Source organism: Melanotaenia boesemani, chromosome 14 (assembly GCF_017639745.1).
Source record: "Melanotaenia boesemani isolate fMelBoe1 chromosome 14, fMelBoe1.pri, whole genome shotgun sequence".
Lineage (NCBI taxonomy): Eukaryota > Metazoa > Chordata > Actinopteri > Atheriniformes > Melanotaeniidae > Melanotaenia > Melanotaenia boesemani.
In genome coordinates, this window is record NC_055695.1 from 22,006,339 (window position 1) to 22,020,063 (window position 13,725).

At 39.8% G+C, this 13,725-nt stretch overlaps 1 protein-coding gene across 1 annotated transcript; it reads right to left on the reverse strand.

Moving 5' to 3' along the window:
• Positions 1–7,461: 7,461 nt before the first annotated feature.
• LOC121653176 (diencephalon/mesencephalon homeobox protein 1-B-like) lies at positions 7,462–11,916 on the reverse strand. Its single transcript, XM_042006465.1, has 5 exons — positions 11,743–11,916; positions 9,753–9,919; positions 9,385–9,563; positions 8,817–9,273; positions 7,462–8,623 (listed from the first exon to the last, which is right to left on the reverse strand). The coding sequence occupies exons 2-5, from the start codon at positions 9,904–9,906 to the stop codon at positions 8,205–8,207; spliced, it is 1,209 nt and encodes a 402-aa protein (XP_041862399.1). The 5' UTR covers positions 9,907–9,919; positions 11,743–11,916; the 3' UTR covers positions 7,462–8,204.
• Between the last annotated feature and the right edge of the window lie 1,809 nt (positions 11,917–13,725).

Here is a 13,725-nt window from a genome sequence, read left to right on the forward strand (position 1 = left end):
TATTTAATGACCTAATTTCATTTGGAGGTGCGCATTTTCAAGGCAACCCAAAACCTCTTCCTTCGCCTTCACCCTCCCTCATCAGTGTGCCACAGATGAGCGCATATCGCTTTCATTCTTATTCAGATGTACTGATGTCATAGCAAGAAAGAGAAAAGAGATAAAGGAGACTAATGACACATGCCGCCTCCATCTCCAAGGCCAGCGCACCATGTCATCATATTGTGATCACCCTGTGCTATTGTAAATATGTGTTTCTGTTGGGTTTACATAAATTTACATATGTTTGAAAACTGTCTTGGAATGAGAGACCATTAGACACAATGTTAGCATTTGCCATTATACTCTCTCACGTTTTCGCTGCCTCCTTACTGAATGGAAATGGCCATGTGCACGCAGTGGTGGAAGGAGGGCACATTAGGCAAGGAGAAGCACTGAAATTGAGAGGTTGTTCTTAGCATTATCTGCAGCACATAGAGAGTGAGCGTGGCTCTCGCTGTGCCACTCAGTCAGGGAGCATTAAGCCTTAAGAGGCAGTGAAGAGACTCAGGTCTTCAGAGGGAAACTTGACATTGTTCATAAATCCCTCAGGATCTGAGACAGAAGTAATGGCACACTCACATAAATGCACCATTTCTGATTGCTCCATTAAATACATCAGCAATTTGGGACATGAAATATATTTAAATCAATGTAAACATTATTTATATAGTGCAGAACTTTAAAAACATAAGATATGATCAAACAGTTAGTGATATTATCAAAATTAAATTTATCAGATCGGTAATTATTGCACTGTAAATTTATTTAAAAGATAAACATCCCCTCAAAACAATCAGTTTGGTAAAATGTAATGTGACACAGCGATTATGATGTGATTGTGACTCTTTTTATGGTATGGGGAAACAGATGAAAATAGGTCTGATGCAAAGAATGAACAACTTTTTCCTGTTGATTAATTAAAGCTCTCCTCAACGTACAGGGTATTAATTAACAATTAATGGAATCAATGTAAATTATGATTTAAGCTAGCACAATATGTCTCTTTTGTATTAAGCACTTAGTAAAAATTTAAATACAAAATCCCCTTGAATGTTTTTTTTTTCTTTTAAAGATCTTAAAAAAATAAATAACTTTTAAAACTTTTTTTAAAAAAAGAAAATTTTAAAAGGAAACAACAGGTGAATAAACATCCTTTATTTAAGCCTTTCGCATAAAACATCATTTTTGGGAAAGAAAAAAGACAGTCAAACATAAACCAGGTACACCAAATGCATACTGGTCTTACAGTTGATGTTGTTGTTGGCTGAGAGGCCGATTGCCACTGCAGTGATTTAACATTGAGTTTATAAAAATAAATAAAAAACTAATTAAATTTACATTCAACAGTTTGCTTACATCTCAGTGGTGTAAGGCAGCTTAGACCTGATTTGACCATCAAGCAAGTTAAAAAGTAAGTAAGTAGTCTTTCTGCACTACAGGTTGCAGTTTGAGAGAATTTTAACAGTGATGTTCACACAAGTGCCTGAAGTTGATTGTAAATGTGTTTTTGTTGTGGCAATTTTAAAAAAATCCATTCAATTCAAACAGAGCAGAAATCTAAAACAAAATGGGAAAAATGACAGATATCACTTTTAACATCACACTGTCTGTAGATATTTTCAATTAGACCGTTTAATACATTAATTTGCTGATCAATGACCCTGCGACAGACTGGCGACCGGTCCGGGGTGAGCACTGACTCTTGCCTGCTGACTGCTGGGATAGGCTCCAGCTTCCCCACAACCCTGAATTGAAGTAAGCGGTACAGAAAATGAATGAATGAATATATTCAGTGTTTAATTTACATTTTGCACAACTATTATGGCAACTTTGACGGAAATGAGGTTTTAGAGAAAGAGAAGCTTGTGTGTAACTATTAAAAATTATCAGGGCTGACTCCCTTTTATCTTGTTACTGTTCATCTCAGCTCACTGTCACATTGCCATCCATGGCTTCACTTGGAAGCCACTTTGGATAAAATCTTCTGCTATGAGTGTCTTGTAGATATTGTCAATTAGATGGTTATATGTTCTTAAGTTATTTTCACTGTTATTAGCTGAACTTGTTTTCCCAAGATATAGTGTTTCCTGTGAGGAAGAACTATCAGAGAGCACAAAGGCATTCAAGACAATTGAAATGAAAAATGTGTCCTGTATCTTTGGGTATCTGAAGGGAACATACAGTATGTGTGCAAATACCTGCAACAGTTAATTCCACTGAACCTGCTGGAGAGCATTAGCCAGCTTATTTTTAGAAAACTTTTCCTACTGTTGCCCAAAAGTATTTCATATCATTTTTGATGAGACAAGCTGGGTGGTGTGGGAGATAACTGCCATGATGTTTTTATGATACGAATTATCCTTATGTGGGATTTAACACCTGATGCTACATTTGCGTATTATGGTGCCACGTTCTAAAGAACTTGCAATAAAAGAAAATAAGTGACAGAGTTTGAGAAGTTAGCTGTTGGGAGTAAAGCTGAGCTCTTTTGTAATCATACAACAACAGCATCCAGCAGGCTGGGGTATATTTCTCATGTAACGTCTCATTGATAAGAGCAGCAAACACCTCATTTACAGGAACCTTAGGCTATAAGATCAGATACTTTAAAAGCCATCCAAACACATTCAGACCCTGCCTGTGCCAGCAAATAAAACACCTTGATATGACCACAACTAAACTAGGATGATTCTGTCTTAATGTCCCATTTCAGGGACCAAGGAGCCCATAGTCTTTATGGCTCTGTAGAATTGCAGCTGGTAATGTGAGACACAGCAGGGCTCCAGCCTTTCAGATGATCAAAGTGACAAGTTCAACCTACAACTAGAGCCACTTACAGGCGACATCAAGAAGCAGCAAGATTGGCAGCTTTTACGTCTTTGGTCCATTTCATCAACCATTACTACCAGCAGAGGCAACATGCTGTGGAGGAGTAGTGGGAGGAGGGGATGGCAGATTAACAGACAGCTGATACAGGTGTACAGGCAGTATAAAACAGCAGCCCTGTCAATACAGCAGGCTCAAGATTTCTTGAGATGGGGCTGGGATCCCCAAAGTGTGCCCACTGATTTCACTATGACGGGATTAACTGGGAGCTCTGTATGATTTTCTCAGATTCTGTGACTCAACAATTCAGTGATCCACGTTCTATCGGCTTTAAGGGCCCCTATCCCAAGTTTCAAAAGCCTACTCTTCGGACAAGGTACATTCTTTTCTCCCACACGGTTCCGCTTTCCCTTTTTTGCTGCATTCAGTTGTTCGCCAACCCCCACGTCCTCGCCAACTCTCCCATCCTCCTTTCTCCACACATCTGCTAGGTTTGGGTTTTCCTTTCTTCCCTCCAGCGCCTTGCTTGGCCCAAGGCCCTTATAGCCAAATTGGTTTACATTGGAGAGATAAATGCTCTGCAAATGCGCTTAAACACGTACAGTAAAAAATGCAGACAGTGCGTGTCAGGATTATCACCCAAGTCAGGGGGAGAAAGGAGAGCGTCTCTGTGGCACAAAGCTGGGGAGCCAGAGTGAAGCCTGCAGATACAGTCCGTCTCATCCACTTCTCAGGAGAAAGAGAGAAGGATTTAGCATTTGCATGCTAGTCTGTAATTCCTGGCATTATATAACTTGTCGCCAACAATCAAACTCCTGTGGTATTGTGAAAGTATTGTTTCACATGGATGTGCAAAGTGTGGAGTTACACTTTGAGGGAAGATGTTTTGGTGAGGCTGTACATGACAGAGACCACCCTATAAGCCCAACCATGATCAGCTGTTCTGCAAAACAACCCAAGGCCCAACCAAAAAATGTTTTTTTTTTTTTTACATAATTAAGGATGCACATGCAAGATTCTCATTTTATTTAACATGCAGAATACAGTTTTCTCATGCAGGTCTACCTGCACTCTTTCAGTAAATGGTGGATCAAAGCATAAAACCCTACATTTAATTTTGCATAACAGCATAAAACATCAAAAAGTGAAGAAAATTGGACATTTGATTGCTTCTTATAAAATATTTAAAAGACACCATGGTGAACATCTTACATCTGATAAAAGGCTGTGAGAGAAAAGGGTTCAACACTTTAAGAATAATTATTCATTTACTGTACTGCAAATCAACACATTTACAAGATAATCTGTGGGAAAAGCTGCAAACGTATGTCTGCATGAAAAACAGACAACACAGTTGCAATCACTGCATGGGCCCAAAAACATTTCTGAAAACCATTTTCTCTTAACAACACAGCCACAAGTTAAAATTATAACATGCAAAGGAAAAAAAAACATATAAATAACTTCCAGATTTACTGCCATCTTTCACCTAAGCTGATTGGAAGAGTACAGGACTAAGGTAAAGTGCAACTGTCTTGTATTTTGATGAAATTCTAAAAAAGTTTTTGGAAATGAAAATTGTCTGTGTTTTTATACTATCATACAAGATCATTTTCAGGGAAGGACATTCTTGTTTCAGCAAGACAACCCACGGTTCTGCATGGAAGCCAACAACATGGCTCCATAGTCACACTATAAAAGAAAATGCCACAAAACTGTTGAGCAGCTGAAACATGATACAATTAAGAAAGGAGAAGTAATTCCCCTTTGAGTGTGTTGTTCAAAGAAATGGTGATGCATTAAAGTACCTGTGGGGTTTTTTTCTGGTATGTGCTGGTATGAAATTCAAAATGAGATTATATAAAAGAAATGAAAATAAGTCTCAGCATAGGAAATACTTTCTTTATGTTATAGTTGATTAGATTTGGGATCTTTGCCGACTTTTTTTTATTGATCAAAAAGGTATTTTTGGGAGTACAACGTTGTAAAAACAAAGTTTTACAGATTTTACAGATAAACAATCCCCAGTTGTAACTACTTTTGCCACTATTTAAGAACAAAGGATCAATGTGTGTGTCTGTTTCTTGCTCACCAGTTCATCTGTGATCATTAATTTCCAATTTGTTCCTGAATAATTGCATCAAAAGTGGACTGAAATATTACTCAAATAATCCTGGATATTATGGGATATATGGAATATACATAACATGGATTAAGTGTCTATGGGGGGAAATTTTGTCCAGGGGGATAATTTACTCTAAAACTGATTTTATCAATTAGTCACTTGGATTTTTATTCATGTAAAATTTATTGCCAGTAAATGTAATCTCCATAATCAGGCTTCAGTTAAACTAAGCTGGATGCTGCATAACAACCAACATCTAGCAGACAGAAGAACTTAAAAGGCTTGGATTGGTACATGAGACCCTCCCACATTTCGAAGCAGCTGATCCATCACAAGGTGAAAGAGGCCTCACTTACTGCAGACATGTAGGATTTATCTAAAGTGGATCCTGAAGAAACAGCTTTGTTCCTTCCCACCTGCTGCTACTATCGTCCCCTGGGGCCATCAAACTGTTGTTGCTGTCCGCTAGCATGAGAATAAAAACCCTCTACATGCTCTTCTATTTGGATTTGGATGTTAGCACCCCCCCAGAAAAAAAAACACAAGCAGCCTCCAATCCGTCCCCTTTTTTCTACTCCCTGGAGCCCACCCCTCCCTGCAACTCAACGCAGTTCCCCTCAGACCTCCCAACACAAAGCCCCCAGAGCAAACCCAGCACAGAAATCATACCATACCATTCAATCATTGTTTTTTCCTTACTCTCACCCCTTTTATGGTCCCACTAAAGGTTTTAACCGGGCAGAGAAGGAGGGCTGTCACTGAGGAAACCTTAGCCCATTGATGAAGTGACAGGAGCTGCCAGAATATGATCCTAATCCTGTTTCCAGCATTCTTTTAGCCTGCTGGCATTGCAATTCCTCCACACATTCTCTGAGCTGTCAACTAGGAAAATCCCTCTAATAGCGCATTGCCCAGATACACATCAAAGAGCTCCTGGAAACCTTCAGCGGCTTAGCTGCCATAGACACACGCACACACTAACATACTATTCCCATTAACTCACACCCTTATGAGCTTAACAAACACACAAAACCCAGATGTTCATGACAAATTGACCACACATTTAAGAAGTATGTCTGAAAATAAGCAAAGGGTTGTAGAGAATTATCACTCTTCCCCCAAAATTAAATTATTTTTAAGTCCAACTGGAAACTGTTGTCTACTTGTTTTACTTTCTCCATTTAGTAAGTGGTGTCATGTTTATGGACATGGAGTCTGGGAAGCAGGACTGAGCAGAACAAAAAGAAAAAGAACAGGTGTCAGAACTTTGCTGACTCCAGAAACCCTTTCAGTCCTATTTTATCTTATTCTATTCTTACTTAATCCATCGATATCCCAACCAAAGGTAATCTTCTTATGAGGCATTCTGTTTCGGTGCAGCCAAACCTCGGCTGACAGGGTGGGGGAGGATGAGGGGAGAGCAGGGAGTATGTGAGGAGTGGGTGGGTGGGTGGATCGGAGACTCTTTAGAGCCTGACACTTTGCTTCAGTCATTTCATGTAGGATTAGTTCTTCTGCTCTGGGTGAACAAGTGGCAGTTCGCCCCTATGTGGTGTGTAAACCTCACCACTGTGGATGGTAGACCCCCTGTGTTTGAATTATTTACGGATCATCAAGGTGTCTTCAGTGGAACATATAAACCAGAATTAAATTTTCACCACAAAAGGTCTCAAATCTAAACTGTTTAATGTCACTCTGCCTGACAGAGAAAGGATGAGGTGGATTTTTCACAGTCATATTTAACGTTCTTCCTGATTTGTTTCCAAACTTTTGGAACTTTTGTGTGTCGGATCTTTGCTGGGTTACAATGTGACTAACTTTTCCAGTCTTCCTCTGACTCAGCATTTAAGTAACCAAGGGCATAAAGAATCAGAAATCCATAAAAAGGTGCCAATTAATCTACAGATATGTCAATACAGAAGCTTATTTTTCATCCATTCATTCGTTAGTGTTGCTTTTACTCTGTAGAAATGTCTCAGCTCATTATTAGATTATCTAGTTTACAAACTCACATAGTGTGTAGATACACACATCAAACCAATGACACAGTGAACAAGAGTCATTCTCATGTGTGATTTATTCTCTTGGATTGAACAGATAAATTACTCACATTTAAAACAATTGAGAAATACATGTCTTTAATCTACAGTGATATAATACATAGGGATTCGGCGTGTGCGTTCTTCTGCTGAAGCCTCTGGCTCAGAAAAAGTGTTCAGTGTAACTGAAGTTTACTAAATATGTGTCAGCTGGGCTCATATTTTAATTGTCATCTGCAGATTCTTCCTTTATTTCTTTGTTAGGTCCTTAGATTGAAGCCACAGTTGCAAAATAAATTGAAGTTCTCAAATCCTTTGTACAAAAGGAGATGTTGAGTTACTCTGGAGACAAGTGAATGGAGATGAACACTGAGGGCTATTTACAATGCTCTATTATTGTTGTTTTTATTTAAAAAAAAAAATCTCATTGGACCTTTATTTGTGATATCTAGTCTTTTTTCTGTTGCCAGCATTATAACATTGATGCTGTAGGCCATGCTTCAGAGAGTTGCATGCATAGATGGTTCACAATCAGAGGTTCTCGTACGACTAAGGGACATTTCAGTATCACACTGATGCTGGAAGGAGTCTGATTGAGATTTTCTGCTCTGCACTGCCTGATTCTGTCAATCAAGTTGAGTCAATTACAAGCAACATCCAGAGGTGAACACCAATGTTCAGCCACAGCTGCAGTCTCAGTTTGTTCATCCGTTAGGCTCTTGTTATAAGCTTGTTTGTGCTAAATTTAACCAGCAGAGGTGTTCTTTGTGTGTTGTTGTGTTCCCATCAGTGAGATGCAAGTCCGTAATAATTAAGAGGTGAAGGGGAACATGGGTGTTGACAATCCATACTGAGGTAGGGCCTCTGAATTGCATACTCTAGCACAGTTTGTGTTGGCTAATAAATCTTATACTGTTTGCGTACTCTCTGGTTTGAAGGTTGAGTGATTGGAAATTTACAAAAACTGCAAACATACCAAAATGTGGCCAGAAACTGAAAACTGGAGGCATTTTTGCTGTTTTGGAGTTGTATCTGTATTCTGCATGAATACACAGAGTTATTAGTTGAGAGGTCATGAGGAAGCTGGTGTTGTGAAGGAAGGGGAAGAGGATGAGGGCTCACTATGGCCTCTGGGTTGGAGGCCAGATATGCAGGCAACACAGCCTGGAGCTTCAGTTGGGAAGCGTGTCCAATCCCAGAGAGGCTGCGTGCTGCTTGGCCCTCAGACGGAGGTTTTCGATGCTGGTGGTCTTGCTGTTGAGGCTCCCCGGCAGGCTGCCTGGCGATGCCTGCAGAAGTGGGCTGTTCCACACCTGCTGAGCCTGCGACAGGGTCTGGTAGTAGGACTGGCAGGGCAGTGATCCCAGTGGGGAAGGCATGTTAACGTTCATGCCCAAGTAGGGCAGGGAGGACGGCGTGCTCATGTCAAAGGACGGGTAGTGAACCAGGTTGTTGGTGGCTGCCATGTGCTGCCGAAACTGCTCCTGCAGCCGGAAGAGGCTGAGCGGGGATGAGGCGTAGGAGTTGCTCTGCACTAACCCACTGGTTACGCTGCTGGAAGATGGCAAGGCGGGGGAACTCAAAGGAGAGTCTGAAAGACCAGAAGAAAGGAGGACATCAGTAAGTTTTGACACTTGGGTTTATCTCAAAAGGATACAGTTTGTATATATATATATATATAGATACAGATATATATCTATATATATATTTTTTTTATTAAAATATTGTTGTTATTAGAGACAATCAAGGAGGAAATATCTGTGTTTATTAATTCACATTTGTACCTGAGGTGGGGCTGAGTTGTTTGCAGGATGGGGAGCTGCTTCCTGCCTGTGCCGCCTCCTCCCCTTGCGCCTCCTCCCTGAGTTTCACCCTCGACTCCCCTCTCATTTCATCCTCCTCTCTGTCAGCATTATCTTCCACTGCTGACTCGCTGTCCGAGAGCTCTGGAGAGGTGACGTTTACTTCCACGCTCATCTCGCAAGGCTGAGGCCGTGCTGCAGCCAGCCGCTCTGACTCTGAGTGACAGGATGAAGAGGAGGAAGGAGGAGGAGGAGTGCGAGCCTCAACAACCAGGCTGGAAGTGGTGGTGGTGGGGGCAGTGGTGGAAGTGAGGTCAGTTTTGGTGTCTTCTGTACTGCCCTCAGCAGCTCCAGATGCTTCTTTCTGTTTCTGGAGCTGCTCCTTCTGGAGGCTGCGCTGCTTCTTACGAAACTTGGCCCGTCGGTTCTTGAACCAGACCTGGGAAACGGAAGATTAGATCAGACAACTGCACGCTACATCTCCACTTTATAGGTTTTAAAATGACTATCTCAGGGTGTAAAAGTCAAGCAGCTCATCCTATGTTTTTACCTGCACACGGGCCTCAGGCAGGTTGGTGCACATGGCCAGGCGTTCACGCATCACTACATCAGGGTAGTGGGTTTTCTGGAAGGTTTTCTCCAAAGCCTCCAGCTGCTGAGCAGTGAAGGCAGTCCGACTGCGCCGCTGCTTTCGGTGCTGGGAGCCATACCGGGCCTCAAGGATAATGTCTTGAAATGTACAACCGTTGAGAAACAAGAAACATGACCAGTTTAACTTAAGGTACAGGTCAAAGGTGCAGGTGAGCTCCTAGTTAGAAAACACTGTATTGCAAGATGTTGTATTCACAGTTTACACATGTTGCTACAGTGACAGAGATGATGGAAGTGTTACAGCAAATATGAACAACTGATTCTTACCAGCAAGTCTTTCTGCAAGAGTAAGGGCATGCACAGAGGGCCTGTAGTCAGGCGCGTGCTGTGCTTGCTGCGCCGCCTGCTGGTGAAGGTTGTACATGGCGCTCAGTGAGTTCATGGCGTGGAGAGAGTAGCCGTTCACCCCGTAGTGCTGCATGACGGCGAGCTGTCTGCAAAAAGGACAAGCTGGTGTTAGTGTTGAGCCTTTTTCACGAAGACAAACTACACTCTTTTCAACAAATATTTATATAAGCAAATGACCTTTTTTGTTATTATTATTTTATTGTAATGCTTGTCACTGAAAACTGAACGGCAACAGGTGAACTTTAACATAGAAAACTGTGTGACTGATTTCTGCATTTGATCACAGAATGATTAGTGGAGAGAGATGTTTAACAATTTATAAGATTAAAAATTCAAGTGGAAATGTGTACTGTAAATCTTTTACTATTAATACAAACATAAGCAGTATTTTCGAAGAAGGGTTTTCAACATGTAAACAATATATATATATATATATATATATACAATATGTGTGTGTGTGTGTGTGTATATATATATATATATATATATATATACTTAATTATATATATATATATATATATATATATATATATATATATACTTAATTATATAATTAATTATATGTGTATTTATACTTAATTACAAATAAATATGCTAGGGTGTTTTTGTGAATTATGCCAGTCTTTTTTCATTATGGTATATATACATATATATATATATATATATATATATATATATATATATAGTAATCGTTTTTTTGTTGTTTTAAAATTAAGTTAGTGCTGTTAAACTTTTCCATTATAATAATAATAATAATAATAATAATAATTTAGAAAAGTAAAAATATCGCCAAATTACACTGGGAGTGCAAAATAGAGCTGAGGCGTTAAATGACCTGATTGTTATTTTACTACCTGCAATACTTTGTATTTTGTTTTTAAGGTATAGAGCGCTTGCCGTCTACATTCAGTGCGGAAGACAGGTTTATCAAAATGTGCAGGAAAATATTTAGTTTGCTCCCAGAGAGTTTGACTGGACCGGTCGAGGGCGTTTATTTCAATCTGTGGCGGGTCCCAGGTCAGTTTCAGACGCCTGGAGGCTGAAGGAGACGTGTGACAGATCGACAGTGAAATATGCACAGCATCCCCAGTTGGGCTCCTTTTTTAATGTGTCTGCAAATAGGTTTCAACTACACGGGGCTATTAATTTATCATTAGGTCTGGCATGTGAAAGGTGTGCCACTGTGCGCGCGAGTGTATAACATCGAGTTTGAGGAAGACGTGAGACTAATACAATAATATGGGCTTTATTTCTCATATGTTTGTCTCATTCCAGTTATTTGACCAAATCGGGCTTTGCTTGGAATCGTGCATCAGCTATCTTTTTTTTTTTCTTCTTTTTTTTCTTATAATCTTCAGCTTAAAATTTGAACATAATGCTCTTCTTTCAGGACAATGTCACAATGCTTCGGGCTCCGATTTAAGCCTAATTATGCTAATTGCCGTGGATTTATGAGTTATACAGCATTTAGTAAAGACTGCCTCGGGGGCCGGAGCTCTGTGTTCATGCATCAATTCAACACCATTAACAAACTCAAACGGTTCAGAAAATAAATGGGGAAATGTGGCTAAATTATAGTCGATATACTGTAGCTAAAGAAACAAACAATATCTTTTGAAAATCGCATTAAATCTTTCAAAGAATTTAGTGTAATTTAGCCCACATCCAGTTAGTGAATAATTTGGAGCTTACTTTTAATCGGTGACATTAAGCAAGAAGCCTCGTTTTCTTAACCAATGGTATTGTTATTGGAGGAGCTCAGGTCGCCAGACTGCGCTTTTGAACAATTTTATGTCGCTTTTACCAAGTTTAAAAGCTGACAAAGTTCCATATACGCATATAACTTTAATGTCAAACTTATTGTTTTAAAAAGTTCATTGTTAACGTCCAACTTAGACAAAGTTCTTACCTCTTTTCGCTGTGTAGTCTAAATAAATCTTCCGCCTGTAGCCAAGTATTCGCTCCTTAAATTACTTCTCTAAAATCCGCGGGCGGCTGTTCATCTTTTTCTCTTCAGCTGTGTTTTCAGTGCAATATCCTGAAAATATTCCGCTGTGTCCGCTCCGTGGTCTGCAGCTCTGTCACTGTGGGTGTTGGAGGATGTCGAGCTGCCATCTATCGGCCTTTAAATCGCTCCGGGTGGGGTCAAACAGACGCTCCTTCTCTGCGCCAATCACGTCGATTCCTCCTTCACCATCGCAGCCCCCCACCCACCCTTTAAGGGATGATTGCTGCATCTAAAAGTTGCTGCTACTTTACAGAAAAACAAGCCTTTCAGATTTCTTTCGTTTTGTTCTCCCAAAACAGATAGTTATTATTTCAATTACGCCACTGAACTCCTGATCGCCTTTTTGAAGAATATAGGCCACACAGACTACTTTATGGGCTATTTGTGGTTTTACTGAGAGCGCAAACATTACTGCGCAAATATAAAAATATAATAATTACTAACTCCTCGTGTAACATCTTGTTTTTAATACAATTTGCAATATCTTAGATTAACTTCAGCCAAAGAAAAACTCCTTTCATTTTTACCTCGAAATCTCTCTTAGATTAAACTAAAATGGTTTATTGAATGGCTAATAAATGTTACAGCTGACCTAAAGTGTACTTTCTGGACTGGCTGTAGGTAACCAAATGTTTGAAAATGAAAATAAGCAAAACAAATCTTGCGTTTTAAGAAAAGAAAAATGCTGTAGCTTAATTTTAACATTTAATAAATGCTTGAATTGAGAAAAGGTATGTTACACTAATGAAATGATATGCAAATGGTAGGTTAAGCGCTGGCCTTTATGCTCTTGCAGTGAGTCTAGCGCGGCGACTTTCGGGTTAATTCCAAGCATTAACTTTATTTTGCTGCTGCCTCGGTGTGAGCGCAGTTTCGGTGGGAATGCAGCTGAGATGGAGAGATGCAGACTGGGCTGCTCTGCCTCCAGCAGCTCCCCGGCCCCGAGGGATTTAGGTTAGGATTGAGTAGACAAGACGCCATTTCACCCTCCAAAAAATGTCTTAAAATGAGTGCTGGTAAGAGGATTAAAACAATAATGCCCCTCTCTTCTTCTTCGAGGTTTTTAGAAAAGATTTTTTCTTGCGAAGAAAAACCGTTTAGGCTGGAATTAAGGGCAGCAAAAGTAGCCTTTTAATGTAAAGCTTGCATATTTTGTTGAATTTTCTTCGAGAGGGAAAGAAAAAAAAGGAAGGTGGGGTGGATGGGTTAAACTCCTAAATTTGATTTTTGGTCACATTCAACCCTAAAACTTGAGACTCATTAAAAATGGTGTGTGAAAATAAAAAATGTGCTCCTGCTCTTTGAAAGCTTTTAACCAAAGTTTATTTTATATTATTAAAGTGTTGCCCTCCATATTTTTTTATTATTTTTAAAGTTTTTATTGTGATGAGTTTAAGTGAGTTAAATAATCAAGAAAATCTAAACGAAGAAATCAACAACAACAAGTGGTTAACAATGCGTAAGTGAAAACATTAATAAAATATAAAGTAACATTTTTATCCCTATTTTTTGCCTTTTACCGACCTGATGTTTTCTTCTTTCTTTCTGCTGTCAGTTTAGCTGCAGAACATTTGGGCCTAAAGGGGGGGAGAAAGAAAAAAAAATCGGATTAACTTGTGAACCGATGGAAATAAGAACTTAAACTGGAGGTAAATCTGGCTAGTGTCTCTTTGTGGGAACCGTTTCTAAAGCAATTAAAGCGAGAAGGAATTCCTCTCAGCTGCTCTTCCTCAAATCAGCTTTTTTTCGCAACGTAATGCGGGCTAATGTCCAGCATGGCCGAGAGCTTTAATGCAGGTGTCAAGAGGCCCTGCTATTAGGATGATATTAGGGGCCAGCGGTGCACCAGCCCCTCCTGTTCGCGCAGGGATGGATTGGACAGTA

What these genes read in the sequence shown, in the direction of transcription:
- LOC121653176 (XM_042006465.1), bottom strand. Translation starts at nt 9,906, where the DNA reads ATGCAGCACTACGGGGTGAACGGCTACTCTCTCCACGCCATGAACTCA. An exon ending in TCTTGCAGAAAGACTTGCTG is followed by an intron (nt 9,564 to 9,752) that starts GTAAGAATCAGT and finishes GTACATTTCAAG; the next exon opens with ACATTATCCTTGAGGCCCGG. An exon ending in ACAACTCAGCCCCACCTCAG is followed by an intron (nt 8,624 to 8,816) that starts GTACAAATGTGA and finishes CTGGTCTTTCAG; the next exon opens with ACTCTCCTTTGAGTTCCCCC.